Source organism: Narcine bancroftii, chromosome 13 (genome assembly GCF_036971445.1).
Source record: "Narcine bancroftii isolate sNarBan1 chromosome 13, sNarBan1.hap1, whole genome shotgun sequence".
NCBI classification, from domain to species: Eukaryota; Metazoa; Chordata; class Chondrichthyes; order Torpediniformes; family Narcinidae; genus Narcine; species Narcine bancroftii.
The window spans coordinates 16,381,039-16,398,133 of record NC_091481.1 but is presented as its reverse complement, the minus strand read 5'-3'; the positions used below and the strand labels follow the sequence as shown (position 1 = coordinate 16,398,133).

General features: G+C 37.6%; 1 protein-coding gene across 7 annotated transcripts in view; it reads right to left on the bottom strand.

Annotated features, from left to right (window-relative positions):
* Positions 1–17,095, bottom strand: part of LOC138748484 (protein PHTF2-like) — a 105,093-nt gene that overhangs the window by 41,090 nt on the left and 46,908 nt on the right. For all 7 annotated transcript variants that reach the window (XR_011348055.1, XR_011348057.1, XR_011348058.1 and 4 more), the window contains exons 4-8: positions 10,365–10,434; positions 9,336–9,494; positions 7,490–7,655; positions 5,388–5,546; positions 2,349–2,538 (exon numbers count right to left, since the gene is read on the bottom strand). Coding sequence is in view for 3 of the 7 variants with exons in the window: in XM_069908770.1 (XP_069764871.1) it covers positions 2,349–2,538; positions 5,388–5,546; positions 7,490–7,655; positions 9,336–9,494; positions 10,365–10,434 (744 nt within the window). In the remaining 4 variants the exon portion in view is untranslated. The remainder of the gene's footprint in view (positions 1–2,348; positions 2,539–5,387; positions 5,547–7,489; positions 7,656–9,335; positions 9,495–10,364; positions 10,435–17,095) is intronic.

Genomic DNA, 17,095 nt, shown 5'->3' with positions numbered 1-17,095 from the left:
AGGTTGTGATCTCAGGATTGCTACCCATGCACGTGCCAGTGGGGTTTCAAATAGAAGGATAATACAGATTAACAAATGGCTAAAGACATGGTGCAGGAGGGAGGGCTTCTGGATCATTGGGTTATCTTCCAGGGAAGGCGGGACCTGTTCCGATAGGGCAGCTTGCATCTGAACTGGAGTGGGGGGGGCTCATATCCTTGCGGGAAGGTTTGCTAGTGCTGCTCCAGGTTTAAAATGGATTTGCAGGAGGATGGGAACCAGAGTGCCAGAGCAGAAAGAGAAATGAAAAAGATTATGCATGTAAAGTTAGAAGTCAATGGCTTGTGCGTGGTGGAAATGTTCTAAGGTGCATCTAATTCAATACAAGGAGGGTAGTAGGAAAGGCAGATGAGCTTAGAGCGTGGATTGGCACGTGGAATTATGACATTGTGGCTATTAGTGACAATTGGTTGCAGGAGGGGCAGGACCGGCAGTTCAACATTCTAGGCTTCTGTTGCTTCAGACATGAGAGAACGGACTGGGGGAGAAATGAATGGGGGAGGGGTGGCATTGCTTGTTAGCTGTGCTCAGGCAGGACAGAGGACTTGTCTACTGAGGCTATATGGGTGGAGCTGAGGAACAGGAAGGAATGACCACATTCATGGGGTTGAATTATAAATCACCCAATAGTCAACGAGAATTGAAGGAGCAAATCTGTAGAGAGATAGCAGACAGCTGCAGGAAACATAATGTTGTGATAATAGGAGATTATAATTTTTCACATATTGACTGGGACTCCCACACTGTAAAAGGGCTGGATGGCTTGGAGTTTGTCAAATGTGTTCAGTAAAGTTTTCTAAATCAATATATAGAGGTGCCAACTACAGAGAGTGCAATACTGCATTTCCTGTAAAGGAATGAGAAAGGACAGGTGACAGAAGTATGTGTAGGGGAACATTTTAGATCCAGTGAACATAATGCCATTAGTTTCAAGTTAATTATGGAGAAGGGTAGGTCTGGGCCTCAGGTTAAAATTCTAAATTGGAGAAAGGACAATTCTGAGGAAATGAGAAAGGATCTAGAATGCATGAATTGGGATAAGTTGTTTTCAGGCAAGGATGTGCGAGGTAATTGGAAGACCTTCAAAAGGTGACATTTTAAGAATAGAGTTTGTATGTTCCTGTCAGGATTAAAGTTAGCAGGCATAGGGAACCTTGGTTTTTGAGAGATATTGGTGATATAGTTCAGAAGAAGAGAGAGGTGCAGAGGATACATGGATCAAATGAGGCATGTGAAGACTATACAAAATGCAAGAAAAACCTCAAGAAAGAAATCAGGAAGGCTAAAAGAAGACATGGGGTTGCATTGGCAGACAATGTAAAGAAAATCCTTAAGGTCTATACAGGTATATTAAGAGCAAAAGGTTAGTAAGGGACAAAATTGGTCCCCTTGATCTTTGTATGGAGCCAAGATATGGGGGAGATTTTAAATGTTTTCTTTGCATCAGTATTCATTCAGGACACTGGCACAGAGCGGAGGGAAGTAAGGAAAAGAAGCAGTGAAGTCATGAAACTAAAACAGATTAAAGAGGAGGAGGTGCTTGCTGTCTTAAAGCAAATAAGGGTTGATAAGTCCCCAAGGCCTGATAAGACATTCCTTTGGGCCTTGAGGGAGCCTCATGTAGAAATTGCAGGGGCTCTGGCAGAAAGGAGAAAGGGCTTCACATGAGAAAACTTGAATTCAATGAAGTTTAGCATTCAGAAAATATAGTTAATTTGTAAGGATATTCCAGAAATACAAGAAGCTAGTCATTTTTACAGGACCCAATCTACAACACTTTTATCAAATAGACGTCAGTTGCCTTGCATAAAAAATGAATATTTTTTAAAAAGTGCTGCCTACAGTCCTTCTGATTTAATTTACATTTGGAGCAAATGATTCAAGTATTTATAAAAATTATAAGTGCATTAGGTTTAATTTCACTCTACTGTAAAGAAACTAGAATATGAAGCTCTTCAGCCTTTCTAGATTGCTCATTTTACTGAAACCAAGATTCCACCCCCCCCCCCTTTCTGCTCTGTGTTCAATATTTGGAGATCTCTACAGTGAGGAATAAGAGCAAGTACAAGGTCATACTGCAATCAGAAAGTATAATAATTCCCAGTGTGGCAATGCAAATGCCTCATTCAAATTTAGCAACAACAAATTAGACCAGACCTGCAGATGCCTGCCTGTTCAACCCACTCATCCTAACCCAGTCCAAACTTTTTCCACCACAGCCTGATTTAGCAAAGTCCCACACTATGATTGCATTTAGCAAACATCCCAAGCAGCAGCAGATTTGACCAATCAAATTCTAGGGTACTTACTTTATAGTTTAGAGGGGCATGTGAATTTCTTCCTGCTCCTATAATCAAATTGTACTCCTCAGATCCTATTACTTCATAATGAGATAGTTTTCCATCTTCATGGCTTTTATTGTTCATTCTTCCATCCAGAGAAACATAGCCATTATATGTCTCTGTTGATTTGTCAATTGATTGCTTGATTTTTTTTGACCTGAAATGATAGAGGTAATGAAAGTCAATTTTTCATGATCAAAAGTAGACCTTTAGTTGGCTGTGACATTGCTTTACAATGAATCTAAAATACTGCCAAAGAAACAAACAAAATCATTAGTTTTCATTGAATTACCCAGCAGGAAAAAACCAGCATGTCATTACAGAATTATAAGTGTGTCAGGTGTCATTTCAAAACAGCACTTTATTACGGACAAAAAATTGACCATTACAAGCATTTAGTAGGTGGAGGCAAAAAGTGCATGCTGATGTTTCAGATCTCAGCCCTGCATCAGGACTGAGGGAAGACGAGAGATTTCCAGTTTATCACGGGATGAGGATAGGGTGCAACAAAGTGGCAAAATTATGATGGCCAAATGGAACCAGGAAAAGTGAGCAAAGGGAGAAGAAGCGAGGGTGTCCAGTGGGAGAACTCTAGGGGTAAGGGTTACCCAAGCAGAATATGATCTGCTGTTCTTCCAAGCATTTGAATTCTTCACAGCAAAGAAGAAAGCCAAGGAAAATGGGTCAGTGTGGAGTGGGAAAGAATTAACAACTGGATGCTCAAGAGGATATTTACCAATGTAGAGGAGGGCAGATCAAAAGAACTGAATGTAGTAGATCAGTGCAGGTGAAGGGCTGTTTAGTTTCCTGGATAGTGATGAGAGGTTAAAATATATGTGTTGCACCTCCTGTGGTTGCATGAAAACATGGTAGGGGACGGGGAGAGGTGACTGGGAAGGGATGAGCAGACTAGGGAGTCACAAATTGAGGGGTCTACATGGAAAGCAGGATAATTCTAAGCAACGACTGAAACCTTTGTTTAGAAAGGGGCAGATTAATCAATAACAGTCAGCATGATCTCAAGGTCACATCTGGCTAATTTGAATGAATTCTTTGAGTCAGCAGTAAGGAGGGTTGATGACCACATGCGTTTGGTTAATGCCAGTGACAGGTTGGTGCAATATAATTTCTTTCATGAACTGTACCTCTCACCATAAAAATTACATAAATCCAAACCAGAAATTTTAGAAATGCGCTTTAGGTGTGGTGTGGAGATTGGAACCTGGCTGTGTACAAAGGTGAGGACCTGGAGAACATTTGAAAAAAATTACCAAGGTGGATTTTCCACAGGATCCGGAAATCTACCTGCTGGAAAACATTATGGATGTGAGTTTTAAACTGTCCAAATGCCAAATTCAGTTTGTGATGGTCACCTTGGCAGTAGCCACGAAATGTATAGAGGTCACATGGAAGTCCGACTCCCAACTAAATATTACACGATAGAATACGGAAATACAGAGTTGTATTCCCCTGGAGAAAATCCTGAATAATTTAAGGAGGAAATATGACACATCCATTGGGTTATGGCAGCCTTATCTGAGGCATATAGGTACGCAGATATAGTTATACCCCTTCTAAATTGAATCAAGGTAAAAATTCGTACTAATAGTGAAATGATTGAGATAAATGAAGTGGGTCGTGGCACAGATGATGTACTCCTTCCTGTTTTGTGTCTTTTTTATTTTACTTTATGTTACTTTAGGTTTATATTTGGTTCTTTTAAGGGTCTGTGACTTCGTATATATGTTTTTTTTAATGTTTGTTTAATTTAAATGATCTTTTCTTTGTGATATTTGGGTATAGGAGGGAAGGGAGAGGGGTGGGGAAAGGAAAAAATTGTTGTCCTGGATTTGTGTGAGTCTTGGAAAATCAAAAATAAAATATTCCAAAAAAACCCCAGATTTTAGCAATGTTTTTGACCAGGTTCCACATGGTAGTGTGATCAAATATATAAAAGCCCATAGAATCAAAGGGAGAATGGCAAACTTGATCCAAAACTGGCTGAATGGAAGCCAAGGGTAGTGATTGACAAGAGATTTTTGTGACCAGTAGGGTTCCAAAGAGTTTAGTACGCAGACCGCTGTTTTTTAATATATATATTTAAAATTATAATTTAGGCCCAAATGTAGCAGCCATGATAAAGAAATTGCAGAAGTCTAAAAATTGGACAAACAGTTGAGATTGAGGAAAGTTTAAAAATGCAAGAAGATTTAAATAGCACAAAAATGACAAATAGACTTTTATCAAGAAATGAAGTGTAATGTATTTTGGAGAATGTAAAAAGACAAAGGAATAAAAAATAATTGGAGAATATCGAATTCCTTGGAGAAAGGGGGGACTTTGAAGGATACATTTACAAATCCTTGAAAAGCAGCAGAAAAGATCAATGATGGACTCACACACCACAGAAGCAGGCTCTTTGGCCCATCCGATTCTTACTAACCATCAAGTACCAAGCTGTACTAATGCCATTTCCAAGTACTCAGCCTTTTATGCCACGAGATTTCAAGCACTCATCTAAATAGCTTTTAATGCTCTGCTTCCAGTACCCCATTTGACAGTTTCAGGTTTCAGCCATCCTCTTAGTGGAATGATTCACTCTCTCTCTCTCTCTCTCTCTCTCTCTGCTAAAAGGGTAAGTTTCTCACAACCTATGACCCTCAATTTTATAAACCTCAAATTAGATCACTTCTCGACTGATCCAATCTCTCTTCATGCCTAAAATACTCCATCACTGACCACATCCCAGTAAAACCCCTTGTGCAATCACATCCATCTTACAATGGGTCCACCAGTAGGACTGCACTCAGTGGAAACTCATATCTGCATTTGAATATTAAAAGCTTTATGCCACCAGTTGATCTGTACTCATTAATAAATGGAGCCAAATGAAGAGAGGAAGAAAAGAAACGGAAACAAGAAAACATTACCAAAGTTTTAAACTTTAACTAAATGCAAGCATGACAAGTCAAACAAATCACAGAGTAGTAATATTTCAATACGCACCCTGGAAAAGAAAAAGCATTCCAGATGTCTCGAAGGATTTCACCAACATTGTAACTGGTCCCTGGGCCAGACTGGTAATGGACCTCCTGTGTATTATCTGTTGTACTGGAGCCCTCTCCTTCCCTGTGTACTTCTAAATGAGCTGCTTTCCGCAATTTCCTTTGTAAGAAAGATTAAAAATATAGCTTTATAGTTGCACATGATCATTGCTACTGAGTCTGCAAAAAAAATCCTAAAGATTAATGGAATGAACTTTAGGAAATTACACTTTGGTTTTCACAAGATCCATATAGAGCTTTCAGCTCTCAATTTGTTTTACAGCTACAATAAATCAAATACAATAACAAAATATATATTTACAACATAACAATAGATGTCTACATATGACAGTAGAATATAAATAGTGTTATTAGCTTTGGGATTCAAGCAGATTTTGTAGAACAAATTAGAATTAAATGGATTTATATTTGAAGATTAAGATTAAATTAATCCCCTTATTTAGTCCCTCTCAAGTGGCCATCTTAAAATAAATTTTCAAAAAGTAATTTAGCCAAATCAATAAATAAAATCAGAATAGATTGGTTATGTTTGCAAAATAGGCCATCAAGTTCAGTAAACATAGCTTTTATTTAACTTGGCCACAAATGTCTTTCTAGTCAGTGTATTCCCTTCCCCACAAATACCAGTCCATACAATATATATCATATATTTGTTACTTACAGTACATTTTTGTGTATTAGTTAAGTCATAAAACCCTCAAAAATCACAAAAAATGGGGGTTGACATACGGCAGATATACTCGAGACCTTAAATTCAGGTCAAAAACTGTTTGACTCTAATTTGGCATACAAGTCGACCCTGAAAGCGCCAATTCGGTGTATTAGTCGACCCTGGAAGTACCTCCCCACCTCTGACACTGCCATTCCCTGACACATCCCCACCACCGAGCGTCACCATAACCCACACAGACTTTCTACAATTATAGGGCCCGAGGTCCCTGTTCCTACCTGAGAGACTGAGGTCGCCGTTCCTGCCTGGTAAACTGAGGGATTTTTTTTAAAAAACATTTACAGCTTTGTTACTTGGCAATTGGGGTTTTTTTTTAATTTTAGGTTGTTGCTGGGAGGTCCGGACAGCCCAAAAACGGGGGTTGACTAATACACCATAAAACCATTAAATAATGCCAGTCGACATATGTCAAAATATACGGTAATTCAATGCAGTCACATGAAAGTATTTTCTATCCTGACCAGACATTCCTTTGAAAGATTTGATGTAATATCATCAAACAGTTTCCACCGTGCCCCCCAAAGCAAAATTAACACTGTATATTGCTTATTATGTAATATTAAAAGTGTAATCTTTGATGAACAGGGGACATCGGTTGCTTCACTCTTTTCAATGTGTGGATAGTGAATTCCACATATCAATGGAACATTTGCTCCCTCGCAAAAATCTCCATTTTCAAACGTTGTCTGCTTTTTCAGTGATTGTTTAACTAAATGTGTAACAAGTTATTGAGAACAGAAAATAGAATTGCTAATCAACATTTTTTCAAAATATATTGAACATATTCCAGTAAAACAGGGGAACCATGTCCAAAATTATTTTTCAGAAATATATAAGTCACCAGGAGTTTAATCTCCTTACCTTTTGACTTCCCACTTACTATTGATATCAACTGATGCAGTTGGAAATCCAGATCCAAAATTCCCATTTCTAGTTTTTGTCAATCTACCCAGAGAAAATGAGGCTAACTAATTGTGTGCAGGAATAAAAGGGTCAGATTATGAAATGAGATTGTATGCATGAAATTTGAGGAAACATTTTCAAGTGACCACTGAGGTGACTATTCATCTCAGGTAATGTCACATTTGTTTGTTTCAATCTTCATAACCTATTGATTAAAACTATTGGATAGGATATGAAGATTCTGACTCCAATCCAAGCCAAAGTCTTTCTGAACTACAAGATTTCATGTTTATTTGGCACATGTCAATTTACTTTTCAAACAATTTAACAGTAATACAGCGTAAATGCATTGTAAAACACAAATTCAATATAATTGAAGCAAGCAGCAATGTTTCCAAAACAAGGGCTACCTTCTTCGTTTGCCCCCACTACCTGTCGCAGGCTTGGGTGTATGCGTTGATACAATCTGGCAATGTACTGTTCCAAGCAATAACATCAACCAAATTGGCCCAAATACTTCAGTGTATGGTACACTATGTGTAACTTCAGCTGTGCAAAACAACACGATTGCTGTAACTGTGAAAAGAAATACATTACTTACTTGTGGAATTTTAAGAATGACACCTCTTCATTTCATTCTAATAATTGCTTAAACATGTATTTTGATACATGGGAATAGTTTCAGCATAAATGAAGGTTCAAGTCTGAAACATCGGTCATGTATCTTTATCTCTGCTACAGAAAGTACACTGTTTGACCTGCTGAGTTTCTCCAGCATTGTGTTTTTACTTCAACCACGGTGTCTGCAGACTTTCATGTTTTAGATATGTTTAATTACTTGATTTTAAATCCCCTGGTTTTCAAGCTGGTGTGTCTCTGGATCAATGACCCAGAACTATGGCCACTAGTCCAGCAATATACAGTTAACCAGAATGCCACCATAGCTTAACTCAAGATTTTCATTCAGCAACTTCTACAAAACATTCAGCTAAAATCATACATCATACAGTCTTGCAAAATTTGAAAGATTACAAGTCAACAAAAAAAAGTGTTTGGCGCTTGTCAAAATGTTTTATAGTAAACTAGAGGGGTAGGTTCTGATCCTATAAGAACAGTACCAGGAAGATTTTAGTCAGTACCATTTAAAGACTCCCAAGAGTTCTTTTATCTACATGACAAAACAGTGTTTTGTCATTTTTTATAATACATTGCAAATAACAACCAATTAGACTACAGCATACATATGCATGTAGTTCGGTAAAGCCAATATTAGAGAAGGTAAATGCTTTATTCAACTACAAACACGAAGCTTTGGAGTTGTGCTGGGAATATCAAGAGATACTGCATCACCAAACTGCATCCTCATCAGTGTGCAGGTTGTAGTCATAAACTCATGGTTAGCATAGCACTTTGAAGTCTATGCGTCTCCTTTGAAGAAGACCGCAGAGCCTACCTCACTGACAAAAGGCAAAGGAGGAAAAACCCAACACCCATCCCCAACCAACCAATTTTCCCCTGCAACCGCTGCAATCGTGTCTGCCTGTCCCGCATCGGACTTGTCAGCCACAAACGAGTCTGCAGCTGACGTGGACTTTTTTACCCCCTCCATAAATCTTCGTCCGCGAAGCCAAGCCAAAAGAAAAGCATAGCACTTAGCGCAAGCAACCGGAGTTTGAATCTGACACTGTCTGTAAGGAGTTTGCACAATCTCCCCATGTCTGTGAGGGTGCTCGTTTCCTTCAACCCTTCAAAAGGCATGGGAGTTGTAGGTTGATAGGAGTAACTTTTTGCGGCCTGATACTGTGCTGTTTGTCCAAATTAAAATTAAAATTAAATATCCGTATATACTCATGTAATCATCAAAAAAAGGGGAGGGGGGAATCGACTTTTACACGGGTCAAACTTTTGATCTCAATAAGTACCAGAATCATTTAAGGTGTTGTTAGCTCGGATGCACGGAACCGGGTGGTAACTCTACGATCGGAGCATTGGGAGTTTGGATGGGCAGACAGCCAAGGCGAGGATCCGTGATTGTGAGCTCGGATGGGCAGGCAGCCGAGGTGACAGGAGCTTGGATTTTTGGGCCAAGAGAAAGGGGGGGAGGGGTGTTTGACTATTAAGAGGTATTGACGATACGCAAGTATATATGGTCAATAGATTTAGAGTCACTCTGACCCTCGTTCGCCCATTTTACACTAATCCAACAGTAATCCCTTTTAAAAAAAATTCTCCCTACATTCTCTTCAAATGAATCACCTTGAAGGAGGTATAAACAAAGCAGCCACGAAAAGATGCATTTTGAGGTCACTTGTATCCACCACTTGAAGAAGAATGGAAAGAAGACAACTCTCACAATTCCTTTTCTAGTTAATGAGGTCCAAGGACTTTCGGGTTTTGCTTTAGCAAAAGCAGATCCTACAGATTCAAAGCAGAAATGAATAAATAAGTAAAACAAAAGCACTTTGCACAAATTCCTCACCATTAGTCATGTAAACAATTAATTGCATTAGTTTTGGTGTCTTGCAATGGCTAAAACTATATACTCTTCATGTGGGTGCTCTCCATCTTTAAGAACCATTGCAAGCAAAAAGTTATAAAGTTCTAGCAAAAGGGGTGTTACACTTAATTGTTGCTTTCTGTAGGTGTTTGAATACAAAGTAGGACAGTTTTCATTTACAGACATCTCAATTATCTGAAAACAAATTAACTGTGTTTCATAAAATAGGAGAATTAGGAGGTAAATCACCCATATATGCATATCAATTGAGAAATCCATCTTAATGAATATTCACAAAAAACACACTATTTCCTCAACTTTTCAACTGGAGGCTTCTCATATTTGAGATGCCCCATGATCTCTCAACATTGCATCCAGACTTTCAGGAACAAAAATCAATTTCTGATCTTTGACATGCAACAATTTGGGATTCTTTCAAAATTATCATCAGTAAAACCTGTTCTGTTATTTTGTTCTTGTTGCTCTCAGTGTACATTTATGACAAGATGAAGATGAAAAGCTTCTCCAGTTAAACAGGGCCTTAATTGTGCAGTGCTTGTGTGTGGGAATGAGACGAAACATTAATTTTAAGGCTCAGTAAAGAAACATACTGTTGCAGCTGGTTTCCTGAGGCACAGATTACTTCAACTTATTTTTACTTATTTGAAGTCATATTCTAATGCATTTGGGAAATTAAAGGGAATGTTTTCATCCAACTTCAGGATGGGAGTCCAAAATATTCATATTATAAACAGGACATTTCCTCTCATACAAAAGGATATATTTACCCCTTACAAGATCAACATCTATGAGGTCTGACTTTACATGGCCTGTTTTCTTTGGTTTGTTCTTCATTCCCTGAAAGAAAAACACCTTGTCAATGAAAAACATCTACAGTTATAATCCGCAATGTAAAATGTAATGCAAGGCAAGAATGATTTTTGTTTTATTTTATTCAAGGATACACATATCACTGACAAGGCCAATCTTTATTTGACTTGAAAAGTCTTTGTGCTGAAGACAGCCTCACAATGCACTTAAGTTTTAATCCAGCAACAATGAAGAAACAATATTACAGAGTCTTAAATGCTTGATGCATGGGTAGAAAGCAAGTACATTTCCAAGTCAGACAAGTCTGCAACTTGGAGAAGAACGTGACCTGTGGTTGTAACATCATAATTTCTTACCCATGTTCTTCTAAACGTAGAGAGCACAGATCAGAAGTGGCTGCCAATTATACCTTTACAAGATGATGTAATGCATCTTTATGAATGAAACACATTATAGTTCCAGGGTGCCTCCAGCAAAGGGAGTGCCAATCATGTGAACAATTTCATCCTGGAATGTACTAAACCTCTGCAATATTGTCAGAATTATACTAATTCTGTCAGTATATTTAGACCATAGCAAAAGGCAACTGAAGTTGGAAATATGAATTAAATATCCAGCAAGTCAGGTACCATCTGCACAGCTACAGGATTCAGAACAATGACTGAAAAATGTTCAACAACCTGAAACAATGAATCTGTTTCTCTCTCCACAAATGCTATAGGACCTTACAAATATTTCCAGCATTTTTCATTTTATATCCCACATTTTAATTTGTGCTTTGAGGATTTTTTTTAAAAACTCTGCACAATGCCCATCTTCTGACCTATCTTGTTACCAAAGCATTTATGGCTGGTCAATATTGATCCCCAAGATTGCTTATATTTGATTTGACAACAGTATGCTACAGAATATTAAGCGTAGGTGACTAGATTTTCTCTCAATCCAGTAGTACTAAGAAGCATTAACATTATTTGAGGATTTTCAGCTACACTGCAGTGTGGATCTCAAGTGAACGACACCATCATCAACTACTTTTGGCCACATGATGGAGGGAAATCATTCATGAAACAGTTGGAAAATGCTGCAGCAGTGTCCTTAAGCCAAGTAGACAGACCTCTCCTCCCTGATTCAAACTTTACTGGAATTCACACTTGGTCAGGTTCTACCTTGATGTTAAAGGCATTGCAGTAATTCTCTCCTTTTTTAAGTATGCATGTTGGAACTGATTGATGCTGGCTGAATATGAACTAGATTATTCACAGGCACTCCTCGATAACATCTTCCATCACTCTGCTGGGTCATTAAGAGTAGATTAATGGGGTCATAAAACTAACTGGACTTGTTGACAAACTGGAAAGTTTTTCATTTTAATAGATAGGTGCCAATATTGTAATTTCCCTGGAACTGGTTAGCCAGAGGCATGGAAAATTCTGGAATGCTAATCTCCAGCACTACCATCAAAATGTTGTCAGGACCAGAGCATTTGCCCTCACTACATATTCATCAATTTCTTCACGTCATTTAAAAGGAAACAGGTCTTGGCCAAAGATTGCCATGTGATGGAGATGACACACGAGAAGGCTGCAATGGATCACAAACTCAGCATGTCTGAAAATGCATTGGCCTTTCCTTTTGCATTCAAATTGAGGCCTTCACATTACCAAGAAGAGACATTTGTAGTAATCTTCTCCCCTTGGTTGTTTAATTGCCCACCAACTTCCTTTCACAACTGGATGGCATGACTGAACAGCTTTGATCTCATGCACCTGCTGATTAAAATCCCTGATAACTGCAACTCCACTATGTCAGCATACACGTAGTCTAGTATTACAGCTTTTGCAGGTGGCAACTCACTTTTAGTTATCCCAGAAAGCAAATTTCAAGAAAAACAGTGCAGAACAAGAGTCACAGAAATTATCTCAAGTCCAAAGCAAGGCCTGTACAAACACACAATTAAATCTCAGCCATGTATTAAAGTAACAAAGGAAAATAACAATTACTTTATTTTGAGCTGTGTTATAAACAATATTTATTGGTCAGGATCAATCCTGAATGAATGTTGTTTTGCGTTTTGTAACTATGAAGTAGTGGGGATAAGGATGGAATTATTTGTGAACAAGTTATAAATTCTTTCAGGTGGTAGTTTTGCCAAATATTTGGCTATACACGGTATGTCAAGGTCCTCAACTGCTAATATGAAGAGAAAATTCAGTTGATCTTTACTTTGAAGAATAATTTTAAAAAAAATGATTTGTAAGAGCAAACAATTCAGCAACAAATCTGAGAGATATTACCAAAAGATTATTTTTTAGGATACAACACTGGAAAAACTATTGATTTATGTTGCAACTTGAACCGATAAATAGTACATAATCTGATCAACTCTGCAGATAATATCAATTTAGAAGGAATAATTAAATCAAAAGGAACTACCTTAAATTTCAGTTTAAAAAAAAATACAAATATGCAGAGAAAAATGTCCTCTGAAGCATAATTGGAAACAGAACATAAAGGGAAATAAAAAGGTGGCAACAGGAAATTTGCGATTGGTATTGAAATAGACAAAATGGATCACGTTGGAAATTATCCATGACTTTGTACAAAAGCAATCAGAGATAATAGGATGTCAGTCTATTCAGGAGGATACAATTTGAACCTTGCAGTAATATGATCAAGGTTACACCTCCATTACAAATTTCTAATACCAAAATATACAAATGAAAAATTGTAAAGAGCAGCTCATTCAGTCCTCCATCTAAATTAAAAAGAAATCCTGGTATTTTCAACTGGTATTTACTGACAGAATGGCAATTACCAAAGAATCAAATAAAAGTGAGAGAACAGAAAATTGCATATTTTGAGTTTTTTAATAAAAAGAATGAATTAAAAATGATGGGATCCTGTTAAATAATCAACTACTGCAAAGGAAACTTTAAAGGCATTGTGGATCTGAAGCTATTTTTTTAATTTAGGGTAATAACTACAGAAGGTTCAACAAAAGAGAATATGCAGATGAACATTTATTTTGATTCAGTAATAAATTCTTCACGGGTTCATTTCCACTGAAAAGAGCAAGCAAATTCCACACACAAAACTTGTTGTTGAGTTTCAAAAAAGAGCTTTGGGTGCAAAAGATGATGAAGTTTAACAATGATAATTTCAGATAAATTGTGCTTTCCTCGAAATGTTAGCATTGAAAAAAGGCCGTGAGAGAGCGTGGTCTATCCTACAGTTATATCTTTAATTTATTTACTGAAAGAGGACACTGTCATTTTGTACAGTGAGCCACCTTCTTGACTGCATGCTGTCCATTTCAAATACCGGAGTGCTATCAAAAAGAGAATTCCAGAATTTAGATTCAGTAGCAATGAGTAATGGAAAGATGATGTACAAAGGAACCTGCAGTTAGTGGCATTCCTACAAACATAGTTATCTTGATTTTTTTTGTGTGTGTGTGTGCAGTGAATATTGACTGGATCTTCCTAGACCTGCAAAGTAGCCCAGGCAAATAACTGCAGTTCATTTTATAGACAGTATATGCCGCAGCCATGATTTAGGAAATTATAGGTTGAGGTAATAGAAGGAATGCCAGTCATATGGTTTACTTTGTAATGCCTCTTCAGCATTAAGAGAATTTCACTTATCCTGGTAAATGGAGAATATTCCAATACATATGACTGATTTTATAGGTGTCAGCAGGACTTTGAGGTCTCACTTGCCACAGGTTACCTAGCCTTATCTGCCATTCGCTTGGCTGATTTGGTTGGGTTTCTCGTCAATAGTAACCTCCAGAATGTTGATGGTGGAGGACTTGGTTTACACCATTGAAAGTTAAGAATGAATAGGCAGATTATCCCTTGTTGAAAATAATCATTACTAGCCACTGATTGCTTGAAAATTGTCCATGCGGAATGCTTCACTTGTTTCATTTTACCCCCAGAGAAGTTGCAAATGACATATTATGCAACAGACTGAAAAGCTAACCTAATGATAGAAGAAAATTATTTGATGAGTTAACCAAACTGAGGTGGTTCCAGAACTTCCTGAGCAAGCTCTGAAGAAACATTTTAGGCCAAGAAAAATGACAAGCAAAATCACAACCATCTTCATTTACAGAAGGTCCAATTCCATCCAGTTGATTCGCATGGTTTCCTCAATGGTCAAATGTCACCTAATGTCATACTGAGATTAAGGCTGAAATTAAGTTTGATGGTCAGTGATCCTGGTTAAGCTAAAACAGATATGGCGAATACGTTATTGTTGTGCAAGTGAATACTCTCCTTCGCTTTCCAGAGAGTACATTGGACAAGTTCAATCCAACTAATTCCTTCACTTTTTTTGTGGACAGGACAAATAAATTAGCTGCAATCAATCTTCTATAATGGAGCAACCTCAGCATTGCTGCCTGTAAATGAATGCAAACTTTTCAACTCATCTTTGACAATATAATTGATTTCTGTGATCCCATACTATATTCAGTCTCCTAAATACAAGCTAAAATGTTGCTGCAATAATGTTGACAGAGATTAAAATGGTGGATAATACCTTAATTAGAGTTGTAAAATGATCCAAAACCCAAGCACTGACAATAAAATACTGAATTCAGTAAAGAGTTTTTAAAGTCAAGTGATCAACTTTTGTATTTCAAATTTGAATACAGGTCGAATACCCCTTCTCCAAAAATATGAATGCTCCAAAATCCAAAACATTTTGAGCGCTGACATGAAAATTCCACACCTGACCTCACCTGTCCATGGGTGGCTCAGATGCTGTGTTGGCGTCAGTTCGTTACCAACTATCATAACTGCCGGACTTACGATGACTCTAGAGGAAACATTTTAAAAATCCATCCAGCAGAAGTTCTAGAATTTGGTGCTTTATTTATCTTCTTTTGTGAGCAGAGTTTTTTTTTGGCTAAGTACAAAACATTACTTTCATGTGAAATCTGAAATTCATCTCCACCTAAGATGCCATGTTCGAGTGTCACAAGACCAGCAATATTATTGCGTTGAAAAAAGTGTACTGTAACTTTTTGATCAAAACTCAGTATTGTAGATGGAGTCTAAAATCCTGCCGTTGTCTGTTGTTGTTTACCAGCTGATACAGGTAGTCTGCTGAAAAAAATCCAAAATCTGAAACACTTCTGGTCCCATGCATTTCAGTTAAGGGGTGCTCAACCTGCAGAAAATGGGAACTGGGAATATCCCTCATTTTGCTGCCAATTGCGAGATATACATAAACTTTCTTCCAAACTGATTGCGGATTGTAGTTTTTTTTTAAAGTTATCTGAAAGACACCAGTTGCATCGAAGCTGTGCTGCAGGTTTCAAGCTAAATCCTACATTTCAAAAATCATTCGCTTATACATTTGAACGAGAGGATATGCCAAAATAGCAGTCAAACCAAGGAGCTTCAAAATGCTCAATTGTGCTCAGTATCTCATTAGTCCAACTGAAAAACAGTGCAACCTTCAATCATGTTTTATTAATACCACACAAACATTAGTTCTGTACACTTTTGCAAGGGTACATGCTACAGTGCAAAATAAACCCTACGATTCAATTCATACCCATGCTATTAGTAGATAACCACAAAAGATTTCCTACATTTACACTGTTGGCATAAACAGCACGTAAAGGAAATCTTTCTTTAAATTAAAAAAATATTGTGTAAAACAAGGTAAACCGCTGACCATAGTAAATTCTAATTACAAGCAGAAAACCATCTCCTCAGGTACTTACCAACTTAATAAACTGCAAAGAGTAAAATAATATTAGAAAAAATAAAAGTATGAAGTGACTACTTGGTGATCAAGATAATGAAAAAGACAGCAGGATGCAGAGGGATAACAAAAGGTAACTAAAAATGGCAACAGAGCGCTCAAACGACAGAGCCAGTTCAACTCAAATCTTATTTAATTGCCTTATATAACAGGCAGTTAAAAATTCTACTCATTCATGTACCATCAATGCCCGGAAGTAAAGCACAAAAGTCTGCAGACACCATGGTTGAAGTAAAACTTCAATTTTGCGCCCCACTCCCATGCTGACATGTCTGTCCACAGCCTCGTGTACTGTAAATTGGAGGAGCAATGCTTAATTTTCCATCTGAACAGCATTAACATTGACTTCTCCAGTTTTTGCTAGCCTATTATTTGCTCTCTCTCCCTCCCCTTTCCCTCTGTTTCCTTTCCTCCAGCTCTCCACCCCTTCCCTCTCCATTCACAGAGCATTTCCTCCTCTCCCCTGCCAGTCCTCCCCTCCATTTTGTTTGGGCAACTGTTGACATTTCTCCATAGCTTGATGAAGGGCTCGAGCCTAAAATAATGGTTATGGATCATTATCTTTGCAACATAAAGGACACTGTTTTGACCTGCTGAGCTTTTCCAGCATCATGTATTTTTTTAACCATCAATGCCCCACCCCTTTAATCAGCAGAAAAACCTGAAGAATAAGTTGCATTCCAGAAACAAGAATCATTTAATTGATGACAAAGCACCTGTCAAGTAACTAAAGTTCCAGACAATTGCAGCCATAGAAATAGAGGGAAGAAGCAAGAAGGCAAAAACAATTAGAATAAAATCCTCCAAAGCGAAAACTGTAGATGTGAAAATCAGGTCAAAATAAAACAAAATGGCAAATATATTTGGCAGATCAGGCAGCCTCTATACTGAAATAAAAAGGTTCAAC